We start from the raw sequence: 18,475 nt of genomic DNA on the forward strand, positions 1-18,475 counted from the left end.
CACTTGAGCTTAGAACACAGATTGTCACAAACTGTCCACACAGTAACAAATTCCCTCCCTCCGCAACAGGCACCTGAGTCATCATGCTTGGCATACCCCACACCATGTCCAATCAGGAAACAAGGCCCCCAAGGCCATGCTGGTGGCTCACACCTGTAATTCCAGCACTTTGACAGGCCGAGGCGAGTGGACCACCTGAGGTCGGGAGTTTGAGACCAGCCTGACCAACATGGAGAAACCCCATCTCTACTAAAAATACAACATTAGCCGAGCATGGTGGCGCATGCCTGTAATCCCAGCTACTCGGGAGGCTGAGGCAGGAGAATCTCTTGAACCCGGGAAGTGGAGGTTGTGGTGAGCCAAGATCGCGCCATTGCACTCCAGCCTGGGCAACAAGAAGGAAACTCCCATCTCAAAACAAACGAACAAACAAAAAACAGAAACAAGGCCCCCAAACACCATGATATTTGATTCTTCCATCAGGGACCTCTTCCATCTCCCTGCCATCTCAGAATAATGGAGGCCAAGACACAGGTGTAAACAATGCTTTATGGGGGTAGGGTGGGTGCTGGACGGGCCTCCAGGTAATAAATAACAGGTACTAGCAACAGCAGGGCCAGGCAGGGAGGTAGGGACAAATGACCCTGGTCTCAGGCTTTGGGAGCTCTGGGGTATGGTTAGGGGTTCAGGGGGACAGAGGTTAGCCAAGACAGAGGAAGCAGCAGCAGGTACGGGATCCCCCTTCCCCTGTGGCTCAGTCTTGCCCCAAAGCCAGGCCCCACCAAGGAAGGGGGACAGGTGGCGGCACAGCTTCTCCGGGGCCAGGGCAGGTTGGGACACGGCCTCTCGGAGCCTGGGCCTGGGCCCCAGCCGGAAGGGCAGGGCTGGTCCTGAAGAACAGGTGAGCTGAAAGAGAAGGGTGTGGTGACCTGCAGGGTCCCTGGGGTCTGTCCAGCTAGTCTCTATCTCATTTCCAGGTATTTCCCTGCCCTCCTATCTGCATTGGTCTGTCCATACCTTTCTTCTCCCAATTTCTACATTGTCTGATTTTCCGTCTCTCCCCTGCAGGTAATTTGGGGCTTGCGCTGAGGGTACCTGCATCTCCCTGTTTGTTTGCCTCAGAAAGCTAAGTCTGTAAAGCCACATTTCAACATCTAAATATCATGAATCTGGCTGGACGCAGTGGCTCACGCCCGTAATCCCAGCACTGTGGGAAGCCAAGGCAGGAGGATTGCTTGAGCCCAGAAGTTTAAGACCAGCCTAGGCGGCACCACGAAACCCCATCTCTACAAAAAAATACAAACATTAGCCAGGCGTAGTGGCATGCACCAGCAGTCCCAGCTACCTGGGGGGCTGAGGTGGGAAGATGGCTTGAGCCTGAGAGGTGGAGGTTGCAGTGAGCCAAGATTGTGCCACTGCACTCCAGCCTAGGCAACAGAGTGAGACTGTCTCAAAAAAATAAATAGGCTGGGCACAGTGGCTCACACCTGTAATCCCAGCACTTTGGGAGGCCAAGACGGGCAGACCACAAGGTCAGAAGTTCAAGACCAGCATGGCCAATGGTGAAACCCCGTCTCTACTAAAAATACAAAAATTAACCAGGCATGGTGGCAGGCGCTTGTAGTCCCAGCTGCTTGGCAGGCTGAGGCAGGAGAATCGCTTGAACCCAGGAGGCGGAGGTTGTAGTGAGCCAAGATCACACCACTGCACTCCAGCCTGGGTAGCAGAGGGAGACTCTGTATCTCAAAAAAAAACTAAATAAATAAATAAATAAAATGAACCTGCCTTTGTATCTTTCTGAGTCCCTCTATGTTCCTGGATCACCCTGGCTCTAAGTCTCATTTCAGTGTTCCCCAAACTGGGGAGACGTTAGGTTAGTGTTTCTCGCTTTGGTTGTATATAGCATTAACTGAGAGCTTCCAGAAATGCTGAAACTGGCTGGCTCATGTCTTTAATCCCAGCATTTTGGGAGGCCAAGGCGGGAGAATCGCTTGAGGCCAGGAGTTTGAGACCAGCCTGGGCAACATAGTGAGACCCCATCTCTATTTATGTTTTAATTAAGAAAAAAAAAGTCCTGAAACCACTTCAGAATCTCTGGGCATCAGTATATTTTAAAGTTCTCCAGGTAATTCTAACGTGTGTCACTACCTTGGTGGGGAAATCAGTTTGGTGGGCCTTGACCAATTTTTAAATTCAAATAGAATAGCATAGAACAGCAAATATCAGAGTGCATCCCATATAATAAGAATATTCTATTGGTTAGGCGGGTGCAGTGGCTCAAACCTATAATCCTAGCACTTTGGGAGGTAAAGGCAGGAGAGGATCACTTAGGCCCAGGAGTTCGAGACCAGCCTGGGCAACACAGACACTGTCTCTACAAAATTAAAACATTATTTAAAAAAAAATTTTTTTTTTTTTTTAAATGCAGGTGCATCACCTGAGGTCAGGAGTTTGAGACCAGCCTGGACAACATGTTGAAACCCTGTCTCGGCCGGGCGCGGTGGCTCAAGCCTGTAATCCCAGCACTTTGGGAGGCCGAGGCGGGTGGATCATGAGGTCAGGAGATCGAGACCATCCTGGCTAACACGGTGAAACCCCGTCTCTACTAAAAATACAAAAAACTAGCCAGGCGTGGTGGCGGGCGCCTGTGGTCCCAGCTACTCGGGAGGCTGAGGCAGGAGAATGGCGTGAACCCAGGAGGCGGAGCTTGTAGTGAGCTGAGATCGCGCCACTGCACTCCAGCCTGGGCGACAGAGCGAGACTCCGTCTCAAAAAAAAAAAAAAAAAGAAACCCTGTCTCTACTAAAAATACAAAGAAATTAGCTGGGCATGGTGGTGGACACTTGTAATCCCAGCTACTAGGGAGGCTGAGGCAGGAAAATCACTTGAACTTGGGAGGCGGAGGTTTCAGTGAACCGAGATCACACCATTGCACTCCAGCATGGGCAACATGAGCGAAACTCCATCTCAAATAATAATAATAATTTAAAAAGATATATTATATTGGTTGGCTGGGCTCGGTGGCTTATGTCTGTAATCCTAGCACTTTAGGAGGCTGAGGTAGAGGATTGCTTGAGGCCAGGAGTTTTTTTGTTTTGTTTTGGTTTGGGTCTTTTTTTTTTTTTTGAGACGGAGTCTCGCTCTGTCACCCATGCTGGACTGCAGTGGCGCGATCTCGGCTCACTACAACCTCCACTTCCAGGGATCAAACGATTCCTCTGCCTCAGCCCCCTGAGTAGCTGGGATTACAGGCGCATGCCACCACGCCCAGCTAATTTTTGTATTTTTAGTAGAGATGGGGTTTTACCATGTTGGTCACCCTGGTCTCGAACTCCTGACCTCGTGATCTGTCTGCCTCAGTCTCCCGAAGTGCTGGGATTACAGGCGTGAGCAACCACACCCGGCAAGGCCAGGAGTTTAAGACCAACCTGGCTAACATAGTGAGACCGTATCTCAAAAAAAAAAAAAAGAAAAAAAGAAAAGAAAAAAGGAAAAGAGGCCAGGCATGGTGGCTCCCACCTGTAATTCCAGCACTTACAGGAATGCTGAGGTGGGTGAATCACGTGAGTTCAGGAGTTTGAGACCAGCCTGAGCAACATAGTGAAACCCCATCTCTTCAAAAAACAAAAATACAAAAATTAGCCGGGCGTGGCGGTGCACACCAGAAGTCCCAGTTACTTGGAGGGCTGAGATGGGAAGATGACTTGAGCCCAGGAGGTCAAGGCTGCAGTGAGCTGAGATGGTGCCACTGCACTCGAGCCTGGGTGACAAAGTGAGAACCTTCTCAAAAAAAAAGATAAAGGAAAATAATATTATATTGGCCAACAGAGACAGAAAACAAATTGGTAGTTGCCAGGGGCTGGGGGAATGGAGAATGACTGCTTAATAAGTATGGGGTTTCCTTTTAGTGTAATGAAAACATTCTGAGGCCGGGCACAGTGGCTCACGCCTGTAATCCCAGCACTTTGGGAGGCCGAGGCGGGTGGATCACCTGAGGTCAGGAGTTCGAACCAGCCTGGCTAACATGGTCAAACCCCGACTCTACTAAAAATACAAAAATTAGGTGGGTGTGGTGGTGCATGCCTGTAATTCCAGCTACTCCAGAGGCTGAGGCAGGAGAATCGCTTGAACCAGGGAGGCGGAGGTTGCGGTGAGCCAAGATCGCTCCACTGCACTCTAGCTGGGTAACAGAGCGAGACTCTGTCTCAAAAAAAAAAAAAAGGAAAACATTCTGGAACAGCACAGAGGTGGTGATTGCACAACCCTGTGAATGTCCTGAATGCCATTGCATTGTACACTTTGAAAAGTCACGTAAATGTATGTTATGTGACTTTCACTTCAGTGCCAAAAAACGAAAGAATACTGGTGGTAGGAAAATGTGTCTGAGTTTTATATGTGGGTGGGATCTTCTACAGTCAGTCCTAGATCAACACGTAAAATATATTTCTTCCTGCAGATTGCAGTCCACAAAGTGTGAAAAAGGCTTGCCTTGTTACATTTGACCTACTGAGGGCGAACTCTAGGACAGAGTCTCTGCTTCGCCCTGAGGTGAAGAGGGCACACCCATTCCTTTGAGCTCAGCCCAAAGATGGCTAAGAAGAAAACTTTAAAAACAGCCCTCATCGATCAAGTCTTGACCACAAGGCGCCATTCTGAGCACTTTCGTGAATTAACTTATTTCTTCTCAACACCTATAGAAGCAGGTGCTATTATTAGCCTCATTTTACAGATAAGCAAACTTCTTGCCCAGGCACAGCAGGTGCAAAGTGCTGGAAGGACAAGAGAGCACTTTCTGAAGACATCATCCTTGATTCCTCTCTCTCTTTCAGATTACACATCCATTCCATCAGGAAATCATGTTGGCTCTGCCTTCCAAGTAGATCCAAGGTCTAACCACCTGTTCCCCACCTGTCCCACCCTGGAGCTGCCAAGGGCTGGGAGGGGATTGAGCATGAAGTATAGAAGGGAGAATTGGCAAGACATACACATCCCCCAGAGAGGGGGTATGGGACCAAATCCTGCAGGGTTTTGAAAGCCTGTCAAGAAGTTTGGGTCCGGGTGCAGTGGCTCACGCCTATAATCCCAGCACTTTGGATGCGGAGGTGGGTGGATCACTTGAGGCCAGGAGTTTGTGAGCAGCTGGCCAACATGGTGAAACCCTGTCTCTACTAAAAATACACAAAATTAGCAGGCATTGGTGGCCGGTGCCAATAGTCCCAGCTACTCAGGAGGCTGAGGCACCAGAATTGCTTGAACCCAGGAGCGAAGGTTGCAGTGAGCTGAGATCACGCCATTGCACTCCAGCCTGGGTGACAGAGTGAGACTCTATCTCAAAAAAAAAAAAAAAAAAAGTTTGGACCAAGCATGGAGGAACAAGTAGTGCTTCCTGGAGGAGGGAAGGAGGTTGCCAGGGAAAATAGGGTAGGAATGGTGTTGCAGGCAGAGGCCCAGCATGATGAGCAAGGGCCCAGAGGAATGGGAAGAACTTCAGTGTGGCTGGAGTGGCCTGAGAGGTAGGGAGACGGACAAGTGGCTGAGGCCGGTGAGGCTGGGCTGGCAGGGGCCAGTCCCTGCAGAGGGTCAAACACCAGGCTGAGGAGTTCTGCTGGGTCCTGGGACCCTGAGAGGCATGGATGGTTTTGAACAAGGGAGCGAGAGGAGCAGATGTGTGTGTTAGAAAGACCCAGGGGCCGCATCAAAAGGAGACAGGATTGGTCGGGCGCAGTGGCTCAGGCCTGTAACCCCAGCACTTTGGGAGGCCAAGGCGGGTGAATCACCTGAGGTCAGGAGTTTGACACCAGCCTCACAAACATGGCAAAACCCATCTGTATTTAAAATACAAAAATTGACCAGGTCCAGTGGCTCACGCCTGTAATCCCAGCACTTTGGGGGGCCAAGGCGGGTGGATCATGAGGTCAGGAGATCAAGACCATCCTGGCTAACACGGTGAAACCCCGTCTCTACTAAAAATACAAAAAATTAGCCAGACATGGTGGCACGCGCCTGTAGTCCCAGCTACTCGGGAGGCTGAGGCAGAAGACTTGCTTGAACCCAGGAGGCGGAGGTTGCAATGAGCCGAGACCATGCCACTGCACTCCAGCCCAGGTAACAGAGTGAGACTCCGTCTCAAAAAAAAAAAAAAAAAAAATTAGCTGGCCATGGTGGTACACACCTGTAATCCCAGCTACTTGGGAGGCTGAGGCAGGAAATTCACTTGAACCCAGGAGGCGGAGGTCACAGTGAGCCAAGATGGTGCCACTGCACTACAGCCTGGGTGACAGAGTGAGATTCTAAAACAAAACAAAACAAAAAATGGCTCACGCCTGTAATCTCAACACTTTAGGAGCCCGAGGCAGGCGGATCACGAGGTCAGGAGATCGAGACCAACCTGGCTAACACGGTGAAACCCCGTCTCTACTAAACAAAATACAAAAAATTAGCTGAGCGTGGTGGTGGGCGCCTGTAGTCCCAGCTACTTGGGAGGCTGAGGCAGGAGAATGGCGTGAACCTGGGAGGCAGAGCTTGCAGTGAGCTGAGATCACGCCACTGCACTCCAGCCTGGGTAACAAAGCGAGACTCTGTCTCAAAAAAATAATAATAAAAAAGGACTGAAGAAAAAAATATATATATTGGCCAAAACTGGAAGACAAAGAGTCTAGGGAGGACATGGACCCTATTCCTTTCTCAGCCATTCCTCTACCTGCCCCTTCGTCCTGTCCTCCACCATTTCTTCCCTGGACTTGGCAGCAGCTTCCTCTCTGGTGTCCTGGTGACCCCCTCTGCCCCTCACAGTCTCTTCTCTTTATGCAGGCAGAGGAACTCTGTGAACCCCTGAATCGGATCCTGTCCCTCCTCTGTTCAGAAGCTTCCCGTGGCTCCCACACAGGGTATAAGCCAGAGGCTTCCCCAGGGCCTACAGGCCCTAACTGATCTGCTTCCTCCAACCCCTGACCCCATCTCATGTTGTACCCGCAACACACACACAGGTCCTCCATGACGCCCACACTGGCTGCTTCGGTCACCCTCACCCACGCCAGGCATGCCCCTCACTAGCAGCGTTGCACTTGCTGTGCTCTCAGGCAACGCTCTTGCCCCAGATCTCCACAGGCCTCCCTGTCTCCCCTCCTTTACTCAAATTCATCTTCTCAGTGAGGCTTCCATCATCTTGTTTAAAAGTACACTCTAGGCCAGGTGCGGTGGCTGACACCTGTAATCCCAGCACTTTGGGAGGCTGAGGTGGGTGGATCACGAGGTCAAGAGATCGAGACCAACCCGGCCAACATGGTGAAACCATCTCTACTAAAAACACAAAAATTAGCTGGGCATGGTGGCACACACCTGTAGTCCTACCTACTCGGGAGGCTGAGGCAGGAGAATCGCTTGAACCCAGGAGGCAGAGGTTGCAGTGATGCCACTGCACTCCAGCATGGTGACAGAGCGAGATTCCATCTCAAAAAAAAAAAAAAGAAAAGAAAAAAAGGACGGGTGCAGTGGCTCACGCCTGTAATCCCATTACTTTGGAAGGCCAAGGCGGGCAGATACAAAAAATTAGCCAGGCGTGGTGGTAGTCACCTGTAATCTCAGCTACTCATGAGGCTGAGGCGGGAGAATCACTTGAACCCCAGAAGCAGAGGTTACAGGGAGCCGAGATCGTGCCACAGCACTCCATCCGGGGTGACAGAGCGATACCCTGTCTCAAAGGGAAAAAAAAGTACACTCCTCCACCCTATCCACCCGTTTGTGCTTGTTTTATTTTTCTCCATAGTTCTTACCTTTCTCACTACTATCTACTTTACTTATGTATTTCTTTTCTTTCTTTCTTTCTTTTTTTTTGGAGACAGTCTCGTTCTGTCACCCAGGCTGGAGTGCAGTGGTGCATGGTCACAGCTCACTGCAGCCTCGAACTCCTGGGCTCAAGTCATCCTCCCACCTCAGCCTCCTGAGCAGCTGGGACTCCAGGTGCACACTACCACGCCTAACTAATTTTAAAAAACTTTTTGTGGAGATAAGGTTGCTTTGTTGCCCAGCCTGGTCTCAAAGTGATCTTCCCATCTCACCCTGCCAAAGTGCTGGGATTACAGGTGTGAGCCACTGCACCCAGCCGACTCACATCTCGTTTATCACCTGTCTCCTCCAAAGAGAATGTCAGCACCATGAGGATGGGAGTCTGTTTTACTCCCTGCTATATCCCCAGTGCCTTGAGCAGGGCCTGGCACACAGCAGGCGCTCAATGAATTGTTGCAGAACTATGAATGGAAGGGTCAAGGTCTAGGGCAGGAAGCTGGCCTGGAGCTGCAGGGGACAGGTGGATTCCCTGTGGCCTGGAAGATGTCTCCTTTTTTTTTTTTTTGAGACAGAGTCTTGCTCTGTGGCCCAGTTTGGAATGCAGTGGCTAAATCTCGGCTTACTGCAACCTCCACCTCCCAGGTTCAAGTGATTCTCCCGCCTCAGCCTCCCGAGTAGCTGAGAATATAGGCATGTACCACCACGCCTGGCTAATTTTTGTATTTTTAGTAGAGAAGGGGTTTCACCATGTTGGCCAGGCTGGTCTCGAACTCCTGACCTTATGTATTCCCCCGCACCACATGCAACCCCTCTGCCTGTGTCCCCTCATCCCACCCTGACCCCTCTGCCTGCCCTATCCCACCCCCGATCCCTCTGCCTGTGCCCCGACCCTCGCCCTGACCCCCCTGGGCCTCTCCCCTGCTGGCTCTGACCCATCTCCCCCAGTCTCCCAGTGCTTCCCCATCTGGTCCTGACCTTTCTTTTTTTTTTTTTGAGACGAAGTCTCGCTCTTGTCACCCAGGCTAGAGTGCAATGGCGTGACCTCAGCTCACTGCAACCTCCACCTCCTGGGTTCAAGCGATTCTCCTGCCTCAACTTCCCAAGTAGCTGGGATTACAGGCGCCTGCCACCACACCCGGCTAATTTTTGTATTTTTAGTAGAGAGGGGGGGTTTCACCATGTTGGCCAGACTGGTCTCGAACTCCTGACCTCAGGTGATCTACCCGCCTCAGCCTTCCAGAGTGCAGGGATTACAGGTGTGAGCCACTGTGCCCAGCCTGGCCCTGACGTTTCTGAGCTGTCACTGTCTGGAAGTGGGTCCGTCCCTCCACCCCCACCCAATGAACTGCCTCCGCCCACCTGGGCCTCCCAAAGCGCTGAGATTACAGGCCACTGCACCCAGCCAGATGCCTGCTTTAGCTTGTGTGCTTTTGCATCTTTCTCTCTCACTCTGTTTCTCTTGCCATGACATGTTCAGTGTCTTTCTCCACACCACCTCCCCCATTCCCAGGAGACCACCCTGCCTCTCTGAGCCCCCAGTGTCCCACCTGGCTCCGCAAGGCTCAGCAGCCACACGGCTGAGGGGCCACGGCCTGGGCACTCCGAGGCTGCCGAAGCTGGCGGAGGGACGCGTCCCCGTACTGGATGCCGGATCCCATCCTCTCGGGGTCTAGCTCGCCTGTCGGGGAAGGGGAGAGGTCAGCACTGTGGCCTGGAGACCCCCAGGCCTGCCCTCCGCTCCCACTCGGGCCGGTCGGGGCCTCACCTGAGTCAATCTTGTTGAGGATGGTGCGGGCACACTTGAGGAACGCCTCTTCCACGTTCTCACCTGTGAGAGCGCTGGTCTCCAGAAACATCAACTCTGCAGGGGCACACACTCTGAGGTCAAGGCCCCAGTCAGTCCCCACCCTTCACTGAGCTCTCACCTGCTGACTCTCATCCTGTTCCTCCAATGTTCCATCTCTGCTTACCCTTACCTCAGGCCTCCGCGCATGCCATTTCCCTGCAACTGATGTCCACTTCCCCGCCACTGATGTCCACTTCCCCATATGCCCACCCAGCTCTTCCTTCAGAGCTCAGCTCACACAGCTCCTCCTCCAGGAAGTCCTCCCTGACTGCCTAGGCTGGGTAAGGTGCCTACTTAGGGCTCCCATAGCTTCTTGTGGCCCCCTATCCTGGCCCTGACCCCTCTACTTGTGCCTCCTCATTCTGGCCCCAACTCTCTGCCTGGGTCCCCGTTGTACCCCCCAGACCCTTCTGCCTGGGCCTGCCCCATTCCACCCCTGGCCCCTCTGCCCATGCTCCCCCATCCCATGCAAACACTCTGCCTGTGCCCCCCAAACTTGGCCTTGACCCCTCTACCTGGGCTCCCCATCCCACCCCAACCCTCTGCTCATGCTCCCCATTCCATGTAACTCCTCTCCCTGTGCCCCCTTATCCCACCTGACCCCTCTGCCTGTGCCTGCCTTATCCGAGCCCTGACCCCTCTACCTGTGCCTGCCCTATCGCAGCCCTGACCCCTCTGCTTGTGTTCTCCATCCCACCCCAATCCCTCTGCCTGCTTCCCCAATCCTGGCCCTGGCCCCTCTGGGGCCCTCCCCTGCTGGCTCTCACCCCTCTCTCCCGGTGCTTCGCCATCAAGCCCTGGCCTTTCTGGGCTGTCACTGTCTGGCAAGCGGGTCTGTCCTTCCACCCCCACCCACTGAACTGTGAGCTCCAGGCAGGTTGGGCCTAGGGCTGTCTCCAACACTGTGTCCCTAGCACCATCTAGGACAGGCACAGGCCAACCAGAGTTACCCATCAGCCTCGTGACAAGGTCCCACAGTCAGAAAATCAGAGCTGGATTCACACCCACACCTCTCTGATGGTAAAACCTCCTTTAAAACCTGGAGGTTGCAAACCAGGGGAACATAAGCAGATCTCAAGCCACCAGATGTGGGTGGTTTGGCCAACACAATGTTTTCAAACGAGTTTATACTTGCAAACCTTTTTTCTTTGTATTTTTCTTTGAGACAAAGTATCTCTCTGTCCCCTAGGCTGGAGTGCAGTGGTGTGATGATAGATCACTGCAGCCTCGAACTTCTGGGCTCAAGTGATCCTCCTGCCTCAACCTCCTGAGTAGCCCGGACCACAGGCCTATACCACCACACCCAGCTATTTTTTTTTTCTTTTTTTGTAGAGGTGGGGTCTCCTTCTGTTACACAGGCTGGTCTCAAACTCCTGACCTCAAGTGATCCTCCTACCTTGGCCTCCCAAAATGCTGGGATTACAGGTGTGAGCCATTGTGGTTGGCCCTTGCAAGTCTTTTGGTGTGGGTTGTCAGTATGCTGCACTCCCCTTAACACTAGTGCCTGTTACTCTAGGATCTACCCCATCCCATCTCCTATATTCAAAAATGTGCCTTTTGTCGGGTGTGGTGGCTCACACCTGTAATCCCAGCACTTTGAGGGGCTGAGGCGGGCGGATCACAAGGTCAGGAGTTCAAGATCAGCCTGGCCAATATGGTGAAACCCCGTCTCTACTAAAAATACAAAAATGTGTGGTGGCGTGTGCCTGTAGTCCCAGATACTCGGGAGGCTGAGGCAGAAGAATCACTTGAGGCCGGGCGCCGTGGCTCACGCCTATAATCCCAGCACTTTGGGAGGCCGAGGCGGGCGGATCACGAGGTCAGGAGATGGAGACCAGAGTGAAACCCCATCCCTACTAAAAATACAAAAAAGTAGCTGGGCGCGGTGGTGGGCGCCTGTAGTCCCAGCTGCTCAGGAGGCTGAGGCAAGAGAATGGTGTGAACCCGGGAGGCGGAGCTTGCAGTGAGCCGAGATTGCGCCACTGCACTCCAGCCTGGGCGACAGAGCTAGACTCCGTCTCAAAAAAAAAAAAAAAAAAAAAGAGGTTGCAGTGAGCCGAGATTGCACCACTGTACTCCAGTCTGGGTGACAGAGCAAGACTCCGTCTCAAAAAAAAAAAAAACTGCCTTTCACCTAGGGCCATCGGGGGTTGCAATCTCTACATTAAACCAATACCCGGGAAGGTGTGGTAGGAGGGAAAAATAGATAAAATAAAATATAATAAAATAATTAAACCAATACCCTGTGCTGCCTCCCCACTGTAGGCGAAACCTTAGCAGCCAATATTAATCTAGCACCCGCTCTGTGGCAGGTGCTGAGGACTTTCCACAGACAATCTCCCTTAATCATCACAGCACACTGTGAGGCGGAAACACTGTGATCCCACTTTCCAGATGAGGAAACTGAGAACCAGCATAATCACACAGCTCACTGGTGGCAACACTTAGGGTTTTTTTTGTTTGTTTTTTGTTTTTTTTTTTGGAGACAGGGTCTTGCTCTGTCTCCCAGATTAGAGTACGATGTCGTGATCACGGCTTACTGAAGTCTTAAACTCTCAGGCTCAGGTGATCTTCCTGCCTCAGCCTCCACTGTAGCTGGGACTACAGGTATAAGCCACCTAATTTTTAAAATTTTTTGTAGAGATAGGATCTCACTATGTTGTCCAGGCTGGTCTCAAACTCCTGGGCTCACGCAATCCTCCCACTTTGGCCTCCCAAACTGCTGGGATTACAGGTGTGAGCCACCATATCCAGCCAACACTCAATTTTGAACCCAGACCTCTGAACCTCCACGTTCCCCTGCCAGGCACACCACTCAGAGCCAGTAAACCCACGGTCCCTGTGGACTGTCCACCCCCACCACCACCTGGTCCACGACACAGCCCTCACCATTCTCCTGGGCAAAGCGGGAGGCCTCCAGGAAAGTGACCTCCCGCTCAGGGTCCAGGTCCTTCTTGTTGCCACAGAGGATGACCACGATGTTGGGGCTGGCCAGGGTGCGGGCATCCGTCAGCCAGGCAGCCAGTGAGTTGTACGTCTCCCGGCTGTGGAGAAGGGAGAGGGGAGGGAGGCAGTGCAGAGAGGAGCCACCCATGCCCTGCCCCACCCACCCCGGGCACCCACCTGGTGATGTCGTACACCAGCAGGGCTCCAGCTGCCCCTCGGTAATAACTCCGCGTCACCGACCTGTGGGGCCAGGGGGACCCAGTCACCCCCAAGGCTGGGGCCTGCCCCGAGAATGCCCCCCTCTGCAGAGAGACTGGTGGTTCGGAGGTCCCCCTTCACTGCTGGCCCATCCCCCAAAACCTGGCCTTGGTCGGGTTGCCATGCAATTCCTCTCTGTTCTTGCATCCTTGCAGTCCCTCTCTCTTTGCCTCTCTCAGCTTCTATCTCACTTAGCTGGCCAGCTGCCTCTGTCTGTAAGTCTCCCGTCTTTGTCTCTCTCTATGTCCCTGTCTTTCCATTGGTCTCTTTTTCTCTCTATGTCTCGTACATGTGTGTCTTTTTTTAAGTTTAATTTTAATTTTTTTGATGGTCTTGCTCTGTAGCCCAGGTTGGAGTGAGTGGCACAATCTTGGCTCACTGCATCCTCAAACTCCTGGGCTCAGTCTCCCAGGGGAGGGATCCTCCCACCTCAGCCTCTGGAGTATCTGGGACTACCAGTGTGCACCACCACACCTGGCTAATTTCTTTTTTTTTTTTTTTTTTTTTTTTTGAGACGGAATCTTGCTCTGTCGCCCGGGCTGGAGTGCAGTGGCCGGATCTCAGCTCACTGCAAGCTCCGCCTCCCGGGTTTACGCCATTCTCCTGCCTCAGCCTCCCAAGTAGCTGGGACTACAGGCGCCCGCCACTTCGCCCGGCTAGTTTTTTGTGTTTTTAGTAGAGACGGGGTTTCACCGTGTTAGCCAGGATGGTCTCGATCTCCTGACCTTGTGATCCGCCCATCTCGGCCTCCCAAAGTGCTGGGATTACAGGCTTGAGCCACCGCGCCCGGCCGGCTAATTTCTTAATATTTTTTGTAAAGATGGGGCTTTGCTAGGTTGCCCAGGCTGGTCTCCAACTCCTGGGCTCAAGTGATTCTCCTGCCTTAACCTATGGGCCTTTTTTTTTTTTTTTTTTTTTTTTAGTAAGAGTCTCACTCTGTCTCCCAGGCTGCAGTGCGCCATGATCTCGGCTCACTGCAACCACTGCAACCGCCACTTCCTGGGTTCAAGCGATTCTCCCACCTCAGCCTCTTGAGTAGCCAGGATTACGGATGCATGCCACCACATCGGCTAATTTTTGTATTTTTCGTAGAGATGGGATTTTGCCATGTTGGCCAGTCTGATCTCAAACTCCTGACCTCAAGTGATCCGTCCACCTTGGCCTCCCAAAGTGCTAGGATTACAGGCGTGAGCCACTGTGCCCAGCCCTACGTGTCTTTTATTGATTGATTGATTGATTGAGATGGAGTTTTGCTCTTTCACCCAGGCTGAAGTGCAATGGCGTGATCTCGGCTCACTGCAACCTCTGCCCCCCGGATTCAAGTGATTCTCCTGCCTTAGCCTCCCAAGTAGCTGGGATTATAGGCATGCACTGCCACGTCCAGTTAATTTTTGCATTTTTAGTAGAGATGGGGTTTCGCCATGCTGGCCAGTGTGGTATTGAACTCCTGACCTCAAGTGATCCACCCGCCTAGGTCTCCCAAAGTGCAGGGATTACAGGTGTGAGCCACCGTGGCTGGCCCTATTTAATTTCCTATTTCTCCCTGTCTTTTTTGTTTGTTTCATCTCTCTGGCTCTCTCATGCTTACTTTTGCCTTCCCATGCATTTGTGCATTTATTCATTTAACATTTTCTGAGCAAATCTGCCCTTTGCCTGGCCCTGCCCAAGCGCTATGCAACATCTGCTTATCATTGTCCTGCTGTGTCAGGTGGAGGCTCCTTCCCAGTGTAGCCAACTCTGCATTCTCAGTCTCACCAGTCTGGGTCCTTCTGGAACTCATGCAATCATTCCACAAGCATTTACTGAGCACTCACCGTAAACCTAGCCCATGCCACACACCTGTCTATCCTTCAGCCCCTCTCTCTGCCTCTGGGCTCTGTGCACCTCAGGCAGTGAATCCATACACGAGTATTAACTCAGCAGCTACTAAGTGCTGCCACAGATCACACTTTTCCACGGACTGAATTCCCTCTATTTCTCTCCCTGCTCTCTGTCTCTGTTTCTCAGACTTGCCTAAGGTTTCTATGTGTCGATCCACTTTTCTGCCGTCATTTCCTGAAGACCTACCATGTGTTGAGCCCTATGCATTTCCCTCTCCCTCTCCCACAACACGTCCATTTCTCCATTTCTCTTTTGGAAAGATGGGATTTCACAATGTTGCCCGGGCTGCTCTCAAACTCCTGGACTCAAGCGGTTCTCCTGCCTTGGCCTGTGTGTTGTCTTCAGTTCCCTATTTCTCACTGTCTCTCTTTCTGTTCCATCTCTGTGGCTCTCATGCTCACCCTTGCCTTTCCATAAATCTATGCATTCATTCATTCAATGTCCAACTACACCTGTCCGACTTGCCCTGTCTCCCTCTCTGCCTCTGACCTCTGTTTCTCTGTGTCTCCTCACCTCCCTTATTTATTTATTTATTTATTTATTTATTTATTTATTTATTTTTGAGACGGAGTCTTGCTCTGTGGCCCAGGCTGGAGTGCAGTGGCCGGATCTCAGCTCACTGCAAGCTCCGCCTCCCGGGTTTACGCCATTCTCCTGCCTCAGCCTCCTGAGTAGCTGGGACTACAGGCGCCCGCCACCTCGCCCTATTTATTTATTTTTAAGACAGAGTCTCACTGTGTCACGCCAGCTGGGGAGAACTGGGGCAATCTTGACTCACTGCAACCTGTGCCTCCCAGGTTCAAGCAATTCTCCTGCCTCAACCTCCCGAGTAACTGGCATCCACCACCACACCCTAGCTAATTTTTTTTTATATTTTTAGTAGAGACAGGGTTTCACCGTGGTGGCAGGCTGGTCTTGAACTCCTGACCTCAAGTGGTCCACCCACCTCAGCCTCCAGAAGTGCTGGGATTATAGGTGTGAGCCACTGTGCCAGGCCTCCTTACCTCCCTTATCATTCTCTTCAACTCTCTTAGTCTTTGTCTCTCTTGCTCTTTTCCTTTCTGGGTGTGTGTCTCTCAAGTTTCCCCTTCTCTTTCTGTTTCAGTGTCTCTCAGTCTCTATCCCTCACCCCCTCCCCAAGCCACTTTCTCTCTCTCTTTTTCTTTGTTTGAGATGGGGTCTCGCTATGTTGCCTAGGCTGGTCTTGAACTCCTGGGCTCAGGCAATCTTCCCACCTTGGCCTCCCAAAGCACGGGGATTACTGGCATGAGCCACTGCACCTGGCCCCTACCTCTTTTTCTCCGCCATCTCTTTCTCTCTCCAGTATTCCCTCTCTCCTTGGATATATATACCTGCTAACTACGGTGTCTCTTCTCTCTCTCTCTGCCTTGTCTGCCCTCTCAGTGTCTCCAAGAGACTCTACACACACGTCTGTCTCTCTCTTTCCTTCTCTCTCTCTCTCTCCTCATCACCCTTGGGAGCCCAGCCCACCTACCGAAACCGCTCCTGGCCAGCCGTGTCCCAAATCTGTAGCTTCACAGTCTTCCCACCCACGTTGACCACCCGGGATCCAAACTCCACGCCGATCGTGTGGTTGGAGTCCTGTTTGACTGGGAGTGGGAGGAACAGAAGGGGCAGTGCAGGGAGAGAGGAGGCAGCTCAGAGGATCCCCCATCCTCCAAGGCCTTCTCAGTCTCTACAAACCCATTCTCATTGCTGGAGTGACTGAGGTCAAGGAGAACCTAGTAAAGGACATAGGACAAAGCAAGGACCAAAAAGCCAGGACTGGACTTGTACCTATGGCCAGCCCTGCCCTCCCCACCAGCTGCCCACCAGCCCACACCATGCCCATAACCACAGCTCAGGGTTCCCAGGACCACTGCGGGAAACTCACACTTATTCTCAATGAACTGATGAAGGAGACATGATTTGCCAGTTCCTGCACTGCCAATCACCAGGAATTTGAAGAGGAAGTCTGACCAGATGGAGCCAAAATCAGGGATACCCACAGGGAGAGAAAGATACAGGGAAAAAGATGGATTCCAATCCAATCTGTCTCTCTAACCATCACAGTTAGAGGGAGAGAAACAGACATAGGCAGAAACAAACCAATAGGTAACAGTAACAGATAACTCTTACGTAGTACTTGCCATGTGCCAGGCACATTCTATATATTTTTTTCAACTTTTATTTTAGGTTCAGGGGATACATTTGCAGGTTTTTTTTGTCCTTGTTTTTGTTTTTTCCAGACAAGAGTTTCACTCTTTGTTGCCCAGGCTGGAGTGCAATGGCGCAATCTTGGCTCACTGCAACCTCCACCTCCCAGGTTCAAGCAATTCTCCTGCCTCAGCCTCCCGAGCAGCTGGGACTACAAGCATGCGCCACCACGCTCAGCTAATTTTGTATTGTTAGTAGAGACGAGGTTTCTCCATGTTGGTCAGGCTGGTCTCAAACTCCCGACCTTAGGTGATCCGCCCGCCTTGGCCTCCCAAAGTGCTGAGATTACAGGCATGAGCCACCGTGCCCAGCCCACACGTGCAGGTTTGTTACTGTGGGCCAGGAACAGCTCTAAAGGTCTTTACTCACATCAACAGCTCACATCATCCTCAGGAAAACTCTATGAGGGAGGTAGCCTAAAAATTATTCCCATTTTCCAGATGAGGAAACAGGCCAGAGAGGTTAACTGACTTACCCCAAGTGACAGAGCTAGGCAGAAGTGAGATTCAAACTTAGGCCAAGGGCTCCAGAGTCCATCGCTAAAGTCTCTTGAAAGCTATTTAAACAAGGACTACCATCTAGCCCTTGTTCCTCTTCACCTCCTACCACCCTCTGACTCATTCACTCCACTATAGCTCCTGACCTTCAGTCTATTCCCTGAAAACGACAAGCTGGTTCTCACCTCAGGGTCTTTGCACTCTTCTCTTCCGTATTTGTTGAACGAATGCGGCTCCCTCTGACTCCTAAACCTGCGCTTCCCCCGCCTCCAATCACCACCTCCTGTGCTGCATCCCTACTGATTTTCCACTTCCCCACCTCTCCTTCCCTCCCACTGCCCAGACCCTGGCTCCATTCTCACGCATAAGCCCCACCCCTTGCCACTAAGTCCTGCCCCTAACTCAAGGACAGCCCATACCCAAACCCATTCCAGAGCTCACTCCAGCCAGATCAGCCCCAGGGTCCCGAGCTTCCATCCATGTTCCCTCTAGCCCATAAGCCCGACTCCTGCCATTCAGGCAGTCAGCCCCGCCCCTTCACTCAGGCTCCGCCCAGATCCATTAAGGCCCACCTCTTCCCTCAGGGCCTCCCTGAACCCCTAAGGACCAGCTCCCTCAAATCCCGCCCCAGATCTATTTAACCCACTCACCAGACCCTCAGGCTCCACCTAAATCAATTAAGCTCAGCCTCAGACCCACTAAACCCCTCCCAGCATCCACTTAGGCCCTGCCTCCATAACACCAGACCCCGCCCCCTGATCTACAAAGCCCCGCCCATTCCCACAGGCCGCATCCTCCCTGGGCCCAGACCCAGGACCCCGGCTTCGGCCCACCACCCTCACCGTAGGTCTCGGCCATGACTCGGTCGCGGCCGCTGAGGGCCGCAATATGGCGCCGCGGCCGCGCCTGCTCCTCGGCTGGCAGCCGCTCCACTCCGGCTACAGCCCCGGCTTCTTCCTACTCCCCGGGCCCGGCACCGCCACTTCCGCCTCCGCCCCCCTCCAGCGCGACCCGCTCCAGCAGCTGGATACCAGACCACGCTTTC

At 52.4% G+C, this 18,475-nt stretch overlaps 1 protein-coding gene across 1 annotated transcript; it reads right to left on the bottom strand.

Moving 5' to 3' along the window:
- Window positions 1-531: 531 nt before the first annotated feature.
- Window positions 532-18,433, bottom strand: RAB4B (RAB4B, member RAS oncogene family). Its single transcript, XM_007996874.3, has 8 exons — window positions 18,273-18,433; window positions 16,611-16,691; window positions 16,212-16,326; window positions 12,755-12,817; window positions 12,521-12,675; window positions 9,551-9,646; window positions 9,333-9,463; window positions 532-906 (listed from the first exon to the last, which is right to left on the bottom strand). Exons 1-7 carry the CDS (start codon window positions 18,286-18,288, stop codon window positions 9,348-9,350), a joined length of 642 nt encoding a protein of 213 aa, XP_007995065.2. The 5' UTR covers window positions 18,289-18,433; the 3' UTR covers window positions 532-906; window positions 9,333-9,347.
- Between the last annotated feature and the right edge of the window lie 42 nt (window positions 18,434-18,475).

The sequence above is a fragment of the Chlorocebus sabaeus genome, chromosome 6 (genome assembly GCF_047675955.1).
Source record: "Chlorocebus sabaeus isolate Y175 chromosome 6, mChlSab1.0.hap1, whole genome shotgun sequence".
NCBI classification, from domain to species: domain Eukaryota; kingdom Metazoa; phylum Chordata; class Mammalia; order Primates; family Cercopithecidae; genus Chlorocebus; species Chlorocebus sabaeus.

Excerpts from the sequence above, each read along its gene's own strand:
- RAB4B (XM_007996874.3), bottom strand. Across the intron at positions 9,647-12,520 it reads CCGCTTTGCCCAGGAGAATG|AGTTGATGTTTCTGGAGACC; the intron begins GTGAGGGCTGTG and ends GTGCCCCTGCAG. Across the intron at positions 9,464-9,550 it reads CCTCAACAAGATTGACTCAG|GCGAGCTAGACCCCGAGAGG; the intron begins GTGAGGCCCCGA and ends CTTCCCCGACAG.